The sequence below is a fragment of the Rhinolophus hipposideros genome (genome assembly GCF_964194185.1).
Source record: "Rhinolophus hipposideros genome assembly, chromosome: 11".
Taxonomy (NCBI): Eukaryota; Metazoa; Chordata; class Mammalia; order Chiroptera; family Rhinolophidae; genus Rhinolophus; species Rhinolophus hipposideros.
This window is the reverse complement of record NC_138057.1, coordinates 82421383-82438974: the sequence shown is the minus strand read 5'-3', so window position 1 is coordinate 82438974 and position 17592 is coordinate 82421383. Positions and strand designations below refer to the sequence as shown.

General features: G+C 58.4%; 1 protein-coding gene across 1 annotated transcript in view; it reads right to left on the bottom strand.

Annotated features, from left to right (window-relative positions):
- Positions 1-15327, bottom strand: part of CCDC187 (coiled-coil domain containing 187) — a gene marked incomplete at both ends in the record, with an annotated part of 39294 nt that extends 23967 nt beyond the window's left edge. Inside the window, 8 exons of the mRNA XM_081066724.1 lie at positions 796-1029; positions 1577-2166; positions 5051-5145; positions 5369-6411; positions 6967-7101; positions 10947-11042; positions 13482-13580; positions 14949-15327. Coding sequence (XP_080922850.1) covers positions 796-1029; positions 1577-2166; positions 5051-5145; positions 5369-6411; positions 6967-7101; positions 10947-11042; positions 13482-13580; positions 14949-15327 — 2671 coding nt within the window. The remainder of the gene's footprint in view (positions 1-795; positions 1030-1576; positions 2167-5050; positions 5146-5368; positions 6412-6966; positions 7102-10946; positions 11043-13481; positions 13581-14948) is intronic.
- Positions 15328-17592: the final 2265 nt, after the last annotated feature.

Here is a 17592-nt window from a genome sequence, read left to right as displayed (position 1 = left end):
GCCACTGAGGAAGATGGGACAGGGACCCGTGCCTGCTCTGGCATCAGGAGACACCAGGCAGGTGGGCGGGTGATGGGGGCCGAAGGAATAGTTCTTGGGGTGGCGAGGGGCTCCTTGAGGAGAAGCCCAAGCATGTTCATGAAGCCCAGAAGACGAGAGGCCACGGTGGCTCAGGGAAGGTTACACCTTGGTGAGGAAGCAGCTCCCTGAGCAGGGCTGGGCCTGGGGGGACAGACACCCCCCCTAAGCAGAGTCAGGGCTGAGGGGCTGGGAGCACAGAGCAGTGACCCTGGCTATTGGGGGGAAATGAGCTGGAGGACAGAGGGGACAGGAAGTGACAGCAGGTGTACAGCACTGGGGAGCATGGCTGAGGCCCTAGAGTCCTGGGGCGAGGGTGGGGACCGCAGTTCCCCAAAACCAAGCCCTGTCTGGGCTGCAGGTGGATGGTGGGGCAGCCGAGGGCGCTCAGTGCCCCAGCCCCAGGCTGGTCATCTGTGTGCAACTGGGTCCAGTGTCTCCTGGGAAGACACCTGTGTGAAGTGGCCCCCAGAGAAGGCCACAGCGGTGCTGGGGATGGAAGCCACGAGAAGGTGCAAGGGTCTGTGGATGGATGGTCCTGAGAACTTAGACACAGACATGGGACATGGATGGAGGACCACCTGCTTCAGTGTCCCCTGGACACCATCAGCCTGTCAGTTACACCAGTGACACAAGAAAGTGTAGCTGACAGTGTCTCCCTGGGGCCCAGAACCAGTGCAGGGAGGGTAGAGGGGAGTGCGTCCCAGGGCTGCTCACTCATCAGCGGGAGCCCTGGGTCAGGGGCCCATTGCACACAGCCCTCCAGAGGTAGCCAAGAGCCACTGTGTGGAGGGGGCCTGCAGGCCTGCCGGGCCAGTGTCAGAGCCAGCACGGATGGGTCAGGAGCTGTGTCACTGCCCGGCCAGGCCTGGATGTACCCAGACTCCTGGCCCTGGCCAGTGTGGCCGTGCACTGGCTGCATGAGAGGCAGCCGCACAGCTCGTGGCAAGCCTAGACGCACAGGGTGCTCACGGGCTTACCTCCCTGTGAAGGGCCTGAGGGCCTGGAAGGAAGCCGTGTTTCTCGCCAGCCTCTCACCCAGCTCCAAACGTCCGACGTCCATGAAACCTTGGAGAGACAGGCATCAGGATTTTATTTCCCAGGTGTCAGCATGAGGAGAGTGGCTGCTGGTCAGAGGGGAGTGAGGGAAGTGCCCCACCCCCAGCCGGAGGGCCCTGTGGCTTCAGTGCCTCGCCCGCCCGGTGCCTCATCCTGCTTTCTTGCCCCTCTTCGGGAAGCAGGGTAGGGAGGTGTCAGGCACTTAAGCCTCAGGACCAGGCTGTACCCCTCCTCCAGCCAGAGTCAAGACGATGACAGCAGCTACAGCTGATGGAAAATTTAGCATGTGTCATTCGCTGTGCCAGGACAGTCACCTATGTCACCTCCTCAAATGGTCTGGACAACAGTTATGGCATTGTCACTATGTACCCCTTTAGGGAGAAGAAACCAAGGGGCAGGGAGAAAGTGGGGTTCCCTGTGGCCCAGGAGCCGGCCCTACCTCGGGGCTTGCTGGCGAGGTGGCCCCTCGAGCTCATGCTCCGCCTCGCCTCCCAGCCAGGGCTCCACAGCGGCGTCCCTCCGTCCAGGGAGCAGGTGGGAGAGAGAAGAGTCCTGGCCTGCACGTCTTCCCAGTCCCAGGGAGCCCCTCGGCCCCCGCTGGGCACCGAGCCTCCAGGACAGACTGGGGCTGCAGATGTGGCTGCCACAGGCACGGTGCTGGGGCACGAGGGCAGAGAGTCCAAGACCAGGTCCCCGAGAGAGTTCGCTGCCTTGGACCTGAGCAGCTTGGCAGTCAGGACATCGATCCGCTGCTTCAGGATGTTGGCCATGGTCTCCAGGGCCTGCAGCCGGGCCTGCTTGTACTGGAAGTGCAGGGGGCCCGGCATGCCTAGGCGCTCGGCCTCCTCAGGGCCCAGATAGATGCAGAGGCCTGGGCGTGGGGCATGGGCGGGCGGGTCCCAGAGCTTTGTGGGGCCCAGAGAGCCAGTGGCCGATGTCAGCAGGGGAGGGCCATCCCAGCCTTCCTGGGGAACCCCCGTCTCCAGAGTCTCGGTGTGGCTCAAGGCTCTGTTCAAACACAGGCAGAAGCTGCAGGGAGAGAGGCCGTGGAGGGTCAGATCTCCAGTGGTGTGTGTGAGACACACCTGCAGGGATAGGCCAGCTGCAGCGTCTGTGACAGACCCAGGGTCTAGTCACAGTGTCTATTTATGGCCACGGTGCTGGTTACAGAGCATCTACAGGACTGCGCATGACTATTCGCAAGAATGAGGACAACTGGAGGTATTTCTTGGATATGACTCCAGAAGCACAGGCCATGAGAGAAAGGACAAAGTGCTTCAAAATCCAAAACTTCTATGTGTCAAAGGATAACAAACAGTGTGAAAAGGCAACCCAAGGAATAGGAGATCTTTATAAAGTCTCACAAGGGTTAAAATCCACAACATGTAAAGAACACCTATGACTCAACAACAACAAAACCCAAAGAAGCTGGTTAAAAATGGGCAAAGGACTTGAATAGACATTTCTACAAAGAAGAATTGCCAATAAGCTTACAAAGGTGCTCAACATCACTAATCATTAGGGAAACGCAACTCAAAACCACAGTGGGGTACAACCTCACACCCATTATCATGGTGTGATTGTAGATCACACCAGAAAACGACAAGTGTTGGCGAGGATGTGGAGAAACGGGACGCTTGTCCAGTGCCGAGGGGAATGTGAAGTGGAGCCGCCGTGATGGAAAGCAGTATGGCGGCTCCTCAAAAAATTAGACACATGTCACCCAGCAATCCCACGCCTGGGTATTTATCTAAAAGAAACAAAAGCAGGGACTCGAACAAGTGTTCTTACTTTCATGTTCACAGTCGCACTATTCACAAGAGCTAAAATGTGGGAGCACCCCCAGTGTCCACTGACAGAGGACCGGATATACCAAACGGGGTCCCTCCACACAGTGGAATGTCACAGCCCTGAAAGGAAGGAGGTCCTGACACCCGCTACCATGTGGATGGACCCTGAGGACACTGTACTCAGTGAACCGAGCCCGTCCCAGAAGGACAAACCCTGCAGGACCCCTCACAGGAGGTCCCCAGAGGAGTCAGGTTCAGAGACAGGAAGTAGATGGGGGGCTGGGGAGGGGAGGGGAGGGGAGTGAGTGTTCAATGGGGACAGAGTGTCAGTTTGGGGAGATGAGAAAGTCCTGGAGATGATGGAGGTGGTGGGCACACAACAGGGTGACTGCGCCTAATGCCACTGAGCTGGCACTTAAAAATGAGTAAGATGGTCGATTTTCTGTGTATTTTCCTCCAATTCTTTTAGAGTAAAAAAAAAGCACACAATGAAGCAAGATGAAGGAGCGCAGCCTCCTGCAGCCATGGAATGACCCCAGCATGGTGTCAGGAGAGCCAGGACCTCCATTGGCCCTTCCGTTGAAGGCAGGGTGACCCTTAGGGGTGGGGCCGGTTTGTTGGTCAGGTGTGGGTTACATGTGTGCTCAGCACGTGAATGTCCATTGAGCTGCACACCTAGGACCTGGTCCTTGTCGGGATGTTACCAGATGTCAACTTTAAAAAGCTTTAAAATACAGAGTCCTGGGCTGCCCTGTGGACCTGAAGTCTGGGGAGGAGCCTGGGGATGGACACTTTTAAGACAAAAGAGAGCCAGACAGAGAAACTTCCAGGGGCCAGGGGAAGGGGGAGTGAAGGGCTGCAAAGAGGACTGGGAACTGAGCACCCAGGGGGTCCCCCGAAAGCCCCCGCCCAGAGCACGGATTGCCAAAGATGCATCTGGGAGCCAGGTCGGGAGCCAGCACAGGGTGGGAGGTGCCTGGTGGGTGGCAGGAGCTTCCTCCAAGCCTGGCTGTGAACTGCTTGTCACACCACCCTCCCCAGTCAGTGAGCAAAGTGGCGGGGAGGTCTCTGACCCTGTGCTTCAAGATGCTGGGGGGGCGGGGGCTTGTGGACAGCTGCCCCACCAGCATTAGGACACATGGTGGCAAAAACAAAACAAAAACAAAAGCAAGGGGGGGAAAAACAGAAAATAAATGTTGACAAAGACGGGAGAAACTGAGCTCCGACACTGCCGGCGGGAGGCAACATTGTGTGGCAGTTCCCATGCGGCCCGACCATGCTACTCTTACCGTGTTTCCCCGAAAATAAGACCTAGCTGGACAATCAGCTCTAATGCGTCTTTTGGAGCAAAAATTAATATAAGACCCGGTATTATATTATATTATATTATATTATATTATATTATATTATATTATATTATATTATATTATACCTGGACTTATATTATAGTAAAATAAGACCAGGTCTTACATTAATTTTTGCTCCAAAAGACACATTAGAGCTGATGGTCTGGCTAGGTCTTATTTTGGGGGAAACACCATAGTATCTACCCAAGAAGTGTCCAGACAAGTCACTCTCAGCACCTCTGTTCACAACAGCACAGGGGAAACAGCCCAAGTGTCCGTCAACTGCCCATAGATGAACCAAGTGTTTCCCCCGCTCCAGACAGCGGAACAGTACGTGGCCACAAACGGAGCCGTCCAGACACGCTACGGCAGGGATGAACCTAGGAGACGTGCTCAGTGAGAGAAGCCATGCACCACAGGCCACATGTTGGAGAATCCTTTTATCTGAAATGTCCAGGTGAAGCCAGAGACAGAAGGCAGGCTGGGGGCTGCCAGGGGCTGGGGGAGGAATGGGGCGTGACTGTCAATGGGGACGGGTTTCCTTTGGGTGATGAAACATTCTGGAACTGGGCAGAGGTGCTGGTCACACACTATTGTCAATGCTCAATGCCACTCAAGTGTTCACGTTGAAATGGTGGATTTGATGTGATGGGAATGTCACCCCAATGAAATCTCAGGCTCTGTGCAGCAGTGGGTGCAGGAAGCTGTGCCCCCGCCCCAGGAGCCCCACCCAGGAAGTGCAGCCCCTCTTCCCCTCCCCCTGACCTGCACACCCACCTGCCTGGGGCCTCCTGGTCCCCCAGCACCATGCCGGAAGTCACCTTGCTCCACTGCAGCACGGGTGACCCCAGGCTCCCGGGCGCTTCCAGGTCCTGAAACAGGAAGACAGTCAGAGCCCCACTCCAGGCCAGAATATCCCGACACCCTCTCCGGTCTCAGGCTGGACTCCTCGAGGACTCCTCTTTAGGGACTAGGACAGAGGCAATGGGGTCCCTCCAGAGCCCCGTCATACCCAGGGAGGCAGGCATTTGGGGACGCGGGGACTGGAGGCAGTGGCTGAGCTGGCCAGCACTCCATCCGCACCCCAGTACATACCCTGGACTGTGTAGAATGTGGAACAAAGGTCACGATGCCGGGGCTGGTCTGGGAGACCATGGGGAAGGCTTTGCCAGGGACGCCTCTGCCCAGGATGGCCTCCCTCTGCTTCCTATAGATGTCCTGCAGCCGCTGGTTTCTCAGCTCCAGCGCCCGCACGGCCTTGGCCTTCTCCTCCAGGGCCTGCTGCCTCCGTGCCAGTGTCTTCTGGCGCATGAAATCCCGCAGGCACTCGGAGCTGTAAGGGTGGCCCAGGAGCCCCCGGAGCTTCGGGCAGGGGGGTGGCAACCGGGCCTCGTTCTCCTTCCGAGGTGCGTTCTGAGGGGCGCTGTGGGTGTGCTTCGCTCCGGAGGGCAGCAGCAGGGAGCCTCTGCCCTTGCACGTGGTGCCAGCCCTCTGTGTGAAGGAGGCGCTCCAGGGCCGCAGGGCAGGAGGGCTCGGCCTTTCCAGGGGGTTCCATGGTCCTCTGGAAGGGGCCTCCCAGTTCTCACAAGTGGCCCGGGCCCTCTGCCCCGCTGAGGCGCTCCAGGGCCGCGAAGGGAAGTAGGTCAGCCTTTCAGGGGTGCTGCCAGGTCTGTGGTAGGAGGAGTCCCGTCCTTGGGCTGACCAGGCCCTCTGCGGACAGGACCCCCACCTGGCCACGGTGCTCCAGTGCTGCCTGGTGGGGAAACTCCCATCCCTCTCTAAGGAGGGGTGCGTCCCCTCTGCTGTGGCCTGAGGACCCTTCAAGAAGGATTCCCGCACATCGGGGGCCCTGCAGGGGCCCTCGTGCCTCCTCCCTGTCAGGTCCCGTAGCCACAGCTTCGATGACTGGCGCTCCTGCCCTCCCCTGAGTTGCGGGTCTTGGGCCAACTGCAGCCCTGCCTGGATTTGCTGGCGGAGTTCTTGAAGGATGGTCATGGCAGATTGGATGCTCATGGGCTGCTTGCAGGAAGTCAGATTGGGCGTGTTGGCAGACGCCTGTGGGTCACTGCACACAGAGGCTGGACGGGGCATCTGACAGACTGGGGAGCTCTCAGCAGCCCCAACTTTCTTGCTGTCTCCTGCAAAGACAGGCAGTCACAGGGGTAGCAGGACCTGCTGGGCTCAGGGAGAAGCAGACCGGCTCCCCTTCTAGAGGCACCCTCGCTCCCACCCTGGGGAGCCCCCCTCTTGGCCTCTGCACTCATCATCGACTCGAGGAAGCCCTCGGGGGCAGGTGCCACATCTGTGTGACTCGAGGCTGTGCTGGGCACCCGGTGGAAACTGAGACCAAGCAGGGGCATGGTGTCTGCTAGGAGCCCCTGCTGGCTCTCACCCCGTGTTCCCTAAATCAGGAAAGCCTAGATGGCCATGCCCTGCCTCCCAGGAGTCAAAAGAGTGGCTCTCAGGGGCAGAAGTTCTGTTGTTAGGCTTTTAAATATAGTGGTTTCCCAAAGTCCCCCATCTGATGGCAGTTTGGGGGGCGTTTGACAGGGTACTGGGGGAGAGGTGCTGCTCCCACACCCCAATGCCACCTCCTTCCCAGGCAGCGTGGGGACCTGGACTCTCTCCCTCCATGACCACCCCCAGATGCCACAGCAGATTAGGGTGGAGCCCAAGGCAGAGACAGAAGGTACCTAATTCTGCGGTTGGGGCCGGGTCCCTTGAGGGTGCCTTGCTCTGGAGCCTGGGGAGGGCAGGAGGGGGCCCAAGCAGCACTCTCGCCAGAGCTCGTCCTTTCCTCCAGGCGTAAACACCAGTCAACTCAAAATCTTAAACAGAGAAAACACACAGCCGGGACAAGGCCCTCAAATGCTGGCCCAGATGGGGAGGTTGGCGGCTCCGTGCAGCCCAGGAAGACAGCTCCCAGGCTGCCAAAGGGGCTCGGGGTGAGATCCCTCTTGTCCAGGCCTCTGGGGCAGAGCCACACTGTCAGCCACCAGCCAGCCAGAGGCAGGGCTGAGTCCCCGGGTGACCTGACTTCTCTTACCCTCTGTCTCATCTTCAGTAAACAGGGGAAATAAAACCCGCTCCCCACCGCTTTGTCTGCAAAACCTCGACACCGGCCCAGGCACATGGCCTGTGCTCAGTAATGCTGACTACTACTACTACTAATGATAATTAATAATAATTAATAATAATTAGTAAGCCACAGCACTCATTTGCACGGAGCTGAAGTAAATTAATTTGTTTTGAAGCAGATAAGACTCAATGAATGACAACAACGGGTGGGGGATCAACGAAGACTCCCAGGCTGGCAGGATGAGGGGTCCCAGGGAGTGTCTCCCAAACACAAACTTTCTTTAATAACTGTTGTCACATAATAAACATCATCTATCAAGGTTTTACTTCATAATCCCGGGTTACACTCACCAAATGCCAATATCAGCCCCACCGTCATTATACACCCCATGCACGAGGGCCCTGGCGGAGGCAGGAAGCAGCTGCCAGCCTATAATTCACACACACGCATGCACACACACAGAGACCCACAGAGACACGCCTGTACAGGTACTCACACGCTGTCCCTCCGCTAGGGCCAGCCCAGGGTAAACCACAGGGAAACAAGACTGCCCAAGCCAGAACTTGTCCTGCCCCTTGGGCATTTCTGCCAAGTGACGGTGCCTTACAGCAGAGACTATCCAGCGAGCTGACCACCCAGGGACAGGCCACCAAACAGGGTCAGGCGTCTCCCTAGCACACGCAGCCACTAGACATGGCCCCGTCCTAACGGCCCAGTCCAGAAACATCAGCCCCAGGCCTGAAGCTGCAGAGGGGAAAGGGACTACCCAGAGCTATGCCGTCCAGAGGCCACGCCCCCAGTAAGGACCTGAGGACACCCCCAGCCCACACCTCTCTGGGCCAGGACACCAAAACCCTGCTTTCTTTAAGTCACATCCTTTGTAAAGCCATGTCCCTCTAGGAATTGTCCCCCAGAGCTACGTCCTCCATAAGCCATGCCCCAATAGGACGGGACCTTCTCTCTAGTAGGACAATCTTAACGGCCCCCTCCCAGGGCCATGCCTTCCAGCCCCAAGCTCCTGGGGACACCAGAGGTTAAGAGCTTGGTCTCAGGAGTCCCAAACCTGGGTTTAAATTCAGGCTCTGCCCATCACTAGCTACGGACCTTGGGCAAGTGATATAACTTCTCTGTGCCTCAGTTCCCCATCTGTACGCTTCTCCCCACAGAGCCACATGGATGAAAAAGCGGTCATTACCACTCCAGAAGCTGGGCATGGAAAGGCCAGGGCTGAGGCCGGGACTGCCCACCAGGCCACCTCTGGGTTTTGGGCGGGACCAGTGTGCTAGCGTTTCCCAGAGAGACTCCTGCGTCCTGGCACCTGTACTGCTATGCTGCCCAAATGGCCTCTGTCCCTCCACTGGGGCACCCCGTGGTGGGGGGGCTGCCCTGGCCAGGCCCCCATGCCCCCACCCACAGGCCCCTCCTTTGCTGGGCGCTCACCTTCCCCATTAGCCCGCCAGAGGGCCTGGGTCAATAAATGGGTCCTGGGGGGCACATTTTTTCTTCTGCTGAGCAGTTTAATGGCAATTAATTTTTTTACGAGAGGATTTTTAATCTGCGGAAATGGATGAAGTCCCCAAGTGCCCTGTCAGAGTTCTAGGACTGACCTAATCTATGGTAAAAAATGCAAAGTGAGGTGATATAATCTGAAATTAAATATCAGGCTTCATTTTCCTCCGGCCGGATGGATGAATATTTTATAACTATTGTGATTTAATTTTTTGTTAACTACAGCAAATTTCTAATTCATCCAATTCCCAAGTCCTGTGACTCTGACCTCTGAGCCCACACTCATCTCTCCTTAGCCAGCTGTGACTTCGTCACTGACAGAAACTAATGGCGAGCGCCGCGGGGGTGACACGGCGCTTACGATGATGAATGCAGCCCGTAGCACAGCCTTTGACCCAGTGTCAGGCACACAGCAGGTCATTTTTCAAGTGAGCCATTAAAATAAAACAAACCAAAAAGATAAGGGGGGGGGGGCAGACAACGATGCAGAAAATTGTCATATTTTGTGCATTTTCAGTGGGCCTTCCAGAACCTTCTCCTTGTCTCCCAGCATCCCTCACTCTCTGGTGGGAGTGGAGGTTCTCTTAGCAGATGAATGAGCACATCTGCCCCAGCACGCGCAGCCCTGCCTAAGCTTCCCCACCTCACTCAGGGCCCACCCGGCACGGTGTGGAGGAGGAAGCGGGATGACGTGAGGCACGGCACACACACCACCCACTCCCTGTCAGGACTGTCATCTCCTGCCATGGGGGAAACTGAGGCATGGGGACGCACAGGAGCAGCTCAAAAGCGGCACCCCAGCTCCGAGTACTATTAGACTAAGGGTCCCGCAGAGCCGGCCTCAGTCCCACTGGATAGGGGTTCTCTCCACCTGGGGGGCTCTCAGTGGTGTCCCCAAACCCCTTGGTACAGTGGTCCCAGAGCCCAGACCCAGAAGGCGGGCCTTGAGGAGGTACCGGGTGTGGTCCCAGGGACACACCTCTGGGCCCTCTCAGGTAAGGAGCACAGGCCTGGAGCTGGATGGGTCAGGGCCAGACCCTGCCTGATCTGTGTTGCACCTCTGCGCCTCAGTTTCCCCATCTACACAATGGGAGCAAGCCAGCCACCCCGAGGAGAGCAGTGAGGATCACAGAAGCTGATGCCCGTAGAGTGCCTGGCACACACCAAGCTGGGCACTGAGCATGGCCCACTCATCTGACCACCAGAACCTTCTCAAGGAACGTTGCAGAGGATGCTGCCTCCCTGTTCCCCACATGCAGCCTGAGGGCAGGGGCCCCTCCCAGGTTCACCCCACAGGCTCCACAAGCCATATTCAGGCCGGTGTCCATACCTCCCAGGCCCCGAATTAGGAAGTTCTCCGTGACTGTGGCCCATCACCAACACCATTTCGCTGCCATCATCACACACATGCTCGGCTGGGAGGCGGCTCCAAGTCCCCAGAGGGGTCAGAGAAAGGACACTGCCCAAGGTCTTGCTCAACACGAGCGCTCAGGTGGGCTTGCTGCCTGGCATTCTCACTCCCAAACCAGGCCATAGGGAAGCTCATGTCCTCGTCCCGCTGCCAAAGGCGGCAAAACCCTGACAGCCCGTTAAGTGACGCCGTGTGACAAAACGCAGACCCATCTGTCAGCCATACAGGTCACGGGCTGCCCTTCGTCACGCACGCCTGTCAAATGTGTCAGTGCGCTGTGAGGAGCAGACTAAAGGCGTGCTGAAGCATGGCCGTGTGCGTGTGTGCCTTTGATCACTGCAGGGGTGGGAAGGATGTCCGAGGGCTTTGGCGGACTTTCAGTTCATCACAAGGCACAGCCCCTGGATGGGCAGGCCCACCTGCGGCTCGGTGGTGGCCAGACTCTGCCCTTACCTGAGATGCAGACGTCAGCGCTGCCCCTCCTCTGTGCACAGAGACCTCCCCCACTCAAGCTCGGCCCCACAGGTCCCAGGCGCCCCCTCCACAACCCTGTGCACATAGGGCTCTAGGCAGGCACTGGCCACCAGCCATCCTGGCACCATGTGCCTACCTAGTGAGCCAAACGGGACGTGCATGTCTCCCAGCCCTGCCAGCCCCACGTGAACCAACCTTACCCTTGTCTTTGGTGGTTCTTCTGGGGGTGGGCGACTTGGGGGCCTTCTCTCTTTTGCAAGAACCACTTTTTGTCTTTTTGGTTTTCTCCCATGGAACTTCAGAAGAGGGGGAGGGGAGGAAGAAAAAGTGAGCAGTGGCTCCCAACACACAGGGGCTCCCTGAGCAGGCCCCACGGAACCACGTGACAGTCCTGTCTGCTCCCTGGTCATGCACACCAGAGTGTGTGGCTAAGCGAGAGGCCGCAAAGGCACATATGGCTCTGTGACCCCTCACGGCCATCTGCTGGGCAATCCCCCTACAGGGCTGGGCATGCCAACCCTCCCTCATGGCACATCCTGACTGTGCACAAATTTGGTGGCCGAGAGCCCCTGAGAATAGGAACAGCCTCACATGTCAGTCTCTCGTACCCAGCTCAGGGATGGGCCACAGCACTCATGTTTGTTGAATGAATAAATGACTGAAAGGGCCCACGGGTGAACCCCTTGCATAGCAGCTGGCTACACTGAACAAGGAGAGAAGGAGTGAGCGCTGGGGTCAGAGTGGCCTTCGCATAGCTGGGTCTACCCTGGCTGGACGATGGGGGGACATGGAGACTCAGAGGAGGCAGAAGTTGTCCAAGTCCCATGGCGAGCACAGTGACCCACCAGTGAGTGCGAGACACTGGGCCAAGGCTTCCATGTCCCCACGTGGTTGGAGGAACACGGGACAAACTGACCCGAAGGCCTCTCCAGGCCTCCAGGGCGATTGGGTTTGGCCTTGGCCTGTCACTTGGGCCTCAGGGCCCTGACCCTGCTGGCAAGAGGGGCCTTAAGACCCAGGTCCACACAGAAGGCCAAACCCTGCAGGACCCCCCTCACAGGAGGTCCCCAGAGGAGTACAGTTCACAGAGACAGGAAGTAGAGGGGGGGTGGGGGGGGAGTGTTTAATGGGGACAGAGTGTCAGTTTGGGAAGACGAGAAGGTCCTGAAGATGACGGAGGTGGTGGTCGCACCACAGTGTGACTGCGCCCAATGCCACTGAGCTGGCACTTAAATGTGGCTGAGATGGTAAATTTATGGTATGTGTATTTTACTACAACTTTAAGAAAAAGACCCAGGCCCTGCCCCATGCCCTGCTTCCGGAGGGTTCTAAAACTGGGTGGATGAAATATGACTACCAAGAGCTGGTGACCAATGACCATAAGGGCTGAGGTCCCCAAGTGGCCGAGGACGGAGTCCTGAGTTTCACTGATGGGCCCCAGCAGCCTCTGTGGGGTGGGGTGGGGAGAATGACCAGGTGGATGAGCTAAGGCCATTGGGTTCCTTGTGGATGGAGGAGGAGAAGGACGAGCAAGTTCTCTATGAACCAGAGTCAAAATGGGGACAGGGCAGGAGCCCCCAGCTTTTGTGGGGGAACTACTGAGCTACTGATGCCAGTTAGGCTAGAGCTGGGCTCAAAGAGAAGGTCCTACCCCTGAGCTTTAATCGGGCTGCCCCCCGACCCCATCTGGGCCCGCTCTTGGCTCATACAGCCAGCTGGGGCAAGACACACACCTGAAAACATGCCTGCGACCGCCACCCAGAGAGGTCCAAGACTCAAGGCTCGACCAAACTTCACCCCACCCTGGCCACCACGACACCACTGGGACAGGTCACGATTGTCCCCTGGAACCTGAGTCTCACCTACTCCTTCCCCACAGCCCCACAGAAAACCCACAGAGCTCCCGGGCCGGGACAGCCTGACATCTGCTCCTGAGCCCTTCGTCTCTCTCCTATCCTGAGTCTCCAAAATCTTGCTGGAGTGAGGCTCTCCTCCGGGACTGTGGTGACGGCCTCCTCCACCCATTCCCCATCCTGCCTCGGAGCGAGCCTTCCAAAGCCACACCGCACTGCCTCTCTGCCTAATGTTGCTGCTCTCCAGCCCCTAGGAGCGTCCTGTCCGTCCGCCTCTCCGTCCTCACCCACCTATCTGTGGAGTGAATGAGTGAGCCAAACCCTAGTGGCTCTCTTGGCCCCTGTGCCCTTCCCCACCCGTCTGGAAGTCTGCCGACTCACTGCCAACCTTTCAGCAGCACCTCCTGAGCAAGGCAGGGCTGTGGCATGGTGGGGCCATCTGGGGAACAGGTGGGCAGTGCTTCCTGTCTGCAAGGTGGAACAGCAAGCCCAGGAGCTGGCAGGACCTCTGTGGCTGCCATGTGACCAGGCAGGAAAGACCTCAATGTTCTGTGCAGTCTCGGCGAGGAGATGCCCCTGCCCAGCTGCCCTCTGAGCCCAGCCTGCCCTGCAGGGCCTGCCTGGATGCCTTCCCTGCTGGAAGGCACAGGGTTAGAAATCGGGCTCCAGAGAATGGCAACTTGGTCCAAATCTTGCCTCTTCCTGGCTGGGGTCTCCTCTGACCCTCTGTCCTTGTCTGTGCGTGGGGATTAATAATTGAGGCAGTCACACAGGGTGAGAGAGAAGCTGCATGGAGAGCGCTGAGTCCAGCACTGTGCTGCCCACACCATGGCCTGAGTGTCTGATGGATGTGCCAGGGTAATCGGCCACAGAGCCACTCACCTGACGCCCGTTGCTGGGAAACCCTGGAGGGCTCACGCCGCTGACCAAGGATGGCCTTGTCTTCAGCTCCATGCTCAGCCTCACTCAGGTTGCCTAAGCCTGGAGCAGAGTGTGAAGAAAGGGACATTGTGAGGAGAGGGGCTCATGAAATCTCCAGGAAAAGCCCCCATTGGGCAGCCATGGAAAAGCCTTTCAACACAGCGGCTTTGCCTGAGGCCCCAGGCTGAGTGCTTCGGCGGAGCCCACCCAGATACAGCGCTAAGCTGGGTGGAGGTGGGCGGGTGACGGCATCACCGTGTCCCAGCCCAGCCTCACCCAACCGGTGGGGAGCTGGGCCCCAAGTGCCTCAAGCTGGGCACTGCGTTCTGTTTGGACAACGTAGCACAGCAGAGGGTTGTCACAGCACAAGTCACACTTTTGCAAAGAGAAAACTGACATAGAGGGACGGCCCCCTGAGGTGTTAACCAGGGCAGTGTAGGGAGAGAGGCACACAGGGAATGTCCACCATTTTCATTTCATTTTTCATGCTTTGCAGATGTGCTCAGGCAAACAGGTGGTGTCCCTTCCTTTAAGAAAAAAGTGCAAGAAGGATAAACCCTGGAGGCCCCGCCTCACACGAGGTCCCCAGAGGAGTCAGATCAATAGAGACAGGAAGTCAGTGGATGGAAGCTGGGGCTGAGGGAGGAGAGGGGAGTGAGTGTTTAATGGGGACAGGGTGTCAGTTTGGGGAGACCAGAAAGTCCTGGAGATGATGGAGGGGGTGGCCACACAACAGTGTGATTGCGCCTGATGCCAATGAGCTGGCACCGAAACGTGGCTGAGATGGTCGGTGTTATGTTATGTGTGTTTTATAATTTTTTTGAAAAGATACCTTTAAAATAATAATTCTTAAAGAAAAGAAAACATCTTCCCTGTCTCCAAGAAAAAGTTATGTGCCTGCACAGTGAGCAAAGCCACAGGGTTGCGTCTCTGCCATTTGTCCAACAGAGAAGCTGTGTCTGGATAGTTCTTTAAATCCCCGCCCTTGCCCACGCCCTGGGGCTAGAGCACGCCTTGTTTATGAGAACCTTCAAAATCCGCTGCAGGCTTTTCAAGGTGTTCCTCACCTGAGTCCACACACCTGACCATGACCCTCACCTGCCTTGCCCACCCCGCCTCCTTCCCACAAGGCTACAGACTTCAGACCCAGGGCACCAGGTCCCTTCCATGCTTGCCGCCTCCCAATGTACCTTGCCTTCTAACGCACCACCCCTCCGGCTCCCCCAGCCTGAAACTCACTCGTCCCCATCAAATCAGCAATGCTTCCTCATGCTTAAGCCCGGCTCAGTGCATCTCCAGGAGGACGTCCCAGGCTGAGAGCCCCTCTCAGGGGCACACTGGCCACCAGCCCAGGTGGTTCCACCCCGGAACCCACGCAGCCCTCCTCGTGGCCTCATTTGCCCCTCGCCAGGGAGAGCTGCCACTGACCTGGGTAGGCTGGGGCCTGAGGGGGGTGCTTCAGCTTTCGGGCCCTCCTCCGGGGGTCTGGTGTGGAGGCTTGGTAGCGGTGCGAGGCGCTGGAGGGTATCGAGGTGCCCAGAGAGGCACAGCTGGCCTGCCGCTGCACCTGGGCCCGGATCTTGTCCCTCAGCTGCTCCAGCCGTGGGTTGCTCTCCCTGGGCTGCCGCGGGGACCCCAGCACCTGGGGGGGTCTCTCCTTCCAGGGCCCGTGGGGTGGTGTGCGTGACTCATGGCCCCCCGAGGAGCCAGAGAGGCGGCCCGATGACACAGAGCTATCATCATCCTTGGCTTCCTCGCCTGCTGTCCACTCCGGGTAGCTGCAGTCCTTCTGCGGGGGGCCCGGCATCATGATGTGGTCTGACCAGGAAGTGGAGGGAGCTCCCCACAGAGCACCTGGCTGCACAGAGGGCCTGGGCCACCTCAGGGCAGCCATGCGGTCATTCTCAGCTGCAGATAGACACAGCCCATCTGCCCTTGGGAGAGAAGCAGACACAGCTGGTTAGGTGTATAGACCTGGCAGAACATCTCACACTGTACCCCATAGTCTCCAGCCCTCTCCTGCTCCCCATTTTTCCTGTCCCAGAACACCGACAGACTAAGAAAGGTATGGGGGGCCAGTAAAATGCCCCCGTGCATGGCAGTGCAGAGATGCGTTCTCTCGGGTCCTGACCACACCCCTTTTGCTAGGCACCCTGATCATCCCAGTTTACAGATGGGGAAACTGAGACTTGGGGAGAAGGCACACTGCAGGGGCACTTTGGCCCCCAAGTCCTTGCTCCTTATACTGACTCAGCTGCCTTCTAGAAGGCGTGGCCATCTCCCCAGCAGTGACACGACCTGGCCCGGTGTGCTGACACATGCGCCTAAACTGGCACAAACTACCTCGGCTTCCCAACTGCCGGTCCCCTCGGAGCCCTGACTGAGAGCCGGCCCCGCCTCTGGCTGGCTAACTTTGGGGTGGGGCTGGCTCATTTGTCCAGGCAGGTTGGCATGGTCACAGGGCCAGGAGCGAGGGCGGAGCTGGTGAACCCAGTCACCACCTGTGCTGAGTGCTTTCACGGGGCAGCCTTGTGGTCTGCAGCCTGGCATTCATCCCTGCTCAAGGCAGGCTGGCCACTGCCCCACTGTGGACACTGGTCTGTCCTGGTCCTCTGGCCCAACATGGAAACCCTCAGGATGGTTATGGAAACTGGGTGGGCACGGCGGGCTGCCAGGCCCTCCCTAATAATCTGCCTCTCGGCTGGATGAGAGAGAATTCCAGTAGCCCCATGACAGCATAATAACCCTTGTCACTCAGCAACCAAGGGCTGAGCCTTCAACTCCTCCTGAGGGTCCAGGCGGCGCCCCCACCCTAGTCGTCCCAGGGCGCAGGGGCCAGTAGCTGACATGCGTGGGTAGTGAGCTGGCCAGGGCTGGGGGTTGGGCTTGGCCTGGGCCACAGTGAGATGCTGGGGGCTCCTAGGGTTAGTGTTAGGGGCAGGGCTGGGGCTCAACCCAAGGCTGGTGTCTGGCTCAAGGTTCGGTTCCGAGAGGGGTCAGCGTAAGAGCCTGGGTACAGGAGAGAGAAGGCCGCCTGCTGTGTGTCCCCAGCAGCTGGCCCGGGGCTAAGTGCTCAGGCCTAACACTAAGGCAAGAACATCAGCAGCTCCCTCAAAGCCACGGCCTCTGGCTATGTGGGGCTGGCCAGGGGAAGCGGGCACTGGCCTCTGGGCCCACCCTGGCCGCCAGGTGCTCAGGGCACTCTTTTGTGCACAGAAACGGTAGCTAGAGCTGCCCTAGCACCTGGAGCCCCAGGCCTGCTTCCTCAGCCCCTGAGCTCCCGTCCACCCCCAGCGGACTTCCTGTCCGCTTTGTGATGACTCTGGCAGGGCAGTGTGGTAGGGAGGACCCCCACTCTGTGGTCAGCTGGCCCTGAGCTCTCACGGCACAGTCCCCCACAAGGAGAGCTGGTTCACACCCCAGCTCTGCTGCAGCTGGCAATATCCTTGGGCAATCATAGACTGCCCACTCCTCGCCCCCCGGCCCCAGCTCGCCTCCGTGGGCTCACTCCCACAGGAGTGGCCTGAGCTGGCGGCCACCATCAGGAGCCATCAGGGAGTGGCTGAGGAGGTCATGAGCACGTATTACTTTAGGAATTGCCTGACAGGCATTCCTTCTAGAGCAGCCCCTGAAGAAGGGGAGTCTGCAGCAAAAGACCCCCTAATTCCAGGCAGGCATGGAGGATGGAACACAATCCATCCTCGAGACTTGTAAAAAAACTGTCCTGGGGACAGCGACACCTGGAGCCACTGCTGTCTGGAGAGGCACAGGCAGGGCTCATAGCTGGAGGCCTTGGTCACGGGGGACACAGCCCCCACACTGAGCCACCAGCAGGAGAGAGGGGCCCAGCGATAGGCCTGCCTGGATGTGAGGTGCCACCCCCTCCACCCCCACCAGCCTCCCCTGTAGTAAGACGAGGGGAAGGACGTGTGCCGCAGAGCATGGAGCCAGCAGGACCCCAAATCCAGCCTCCAGCCCCAGGGCACTCAACCACACCTGGAGGCCCAGAGAGTTGACGTACCTCTGCAGCCAGGTCCCCCTGCAAGCAGCCGCTCGGCCACCATCCGTCTCG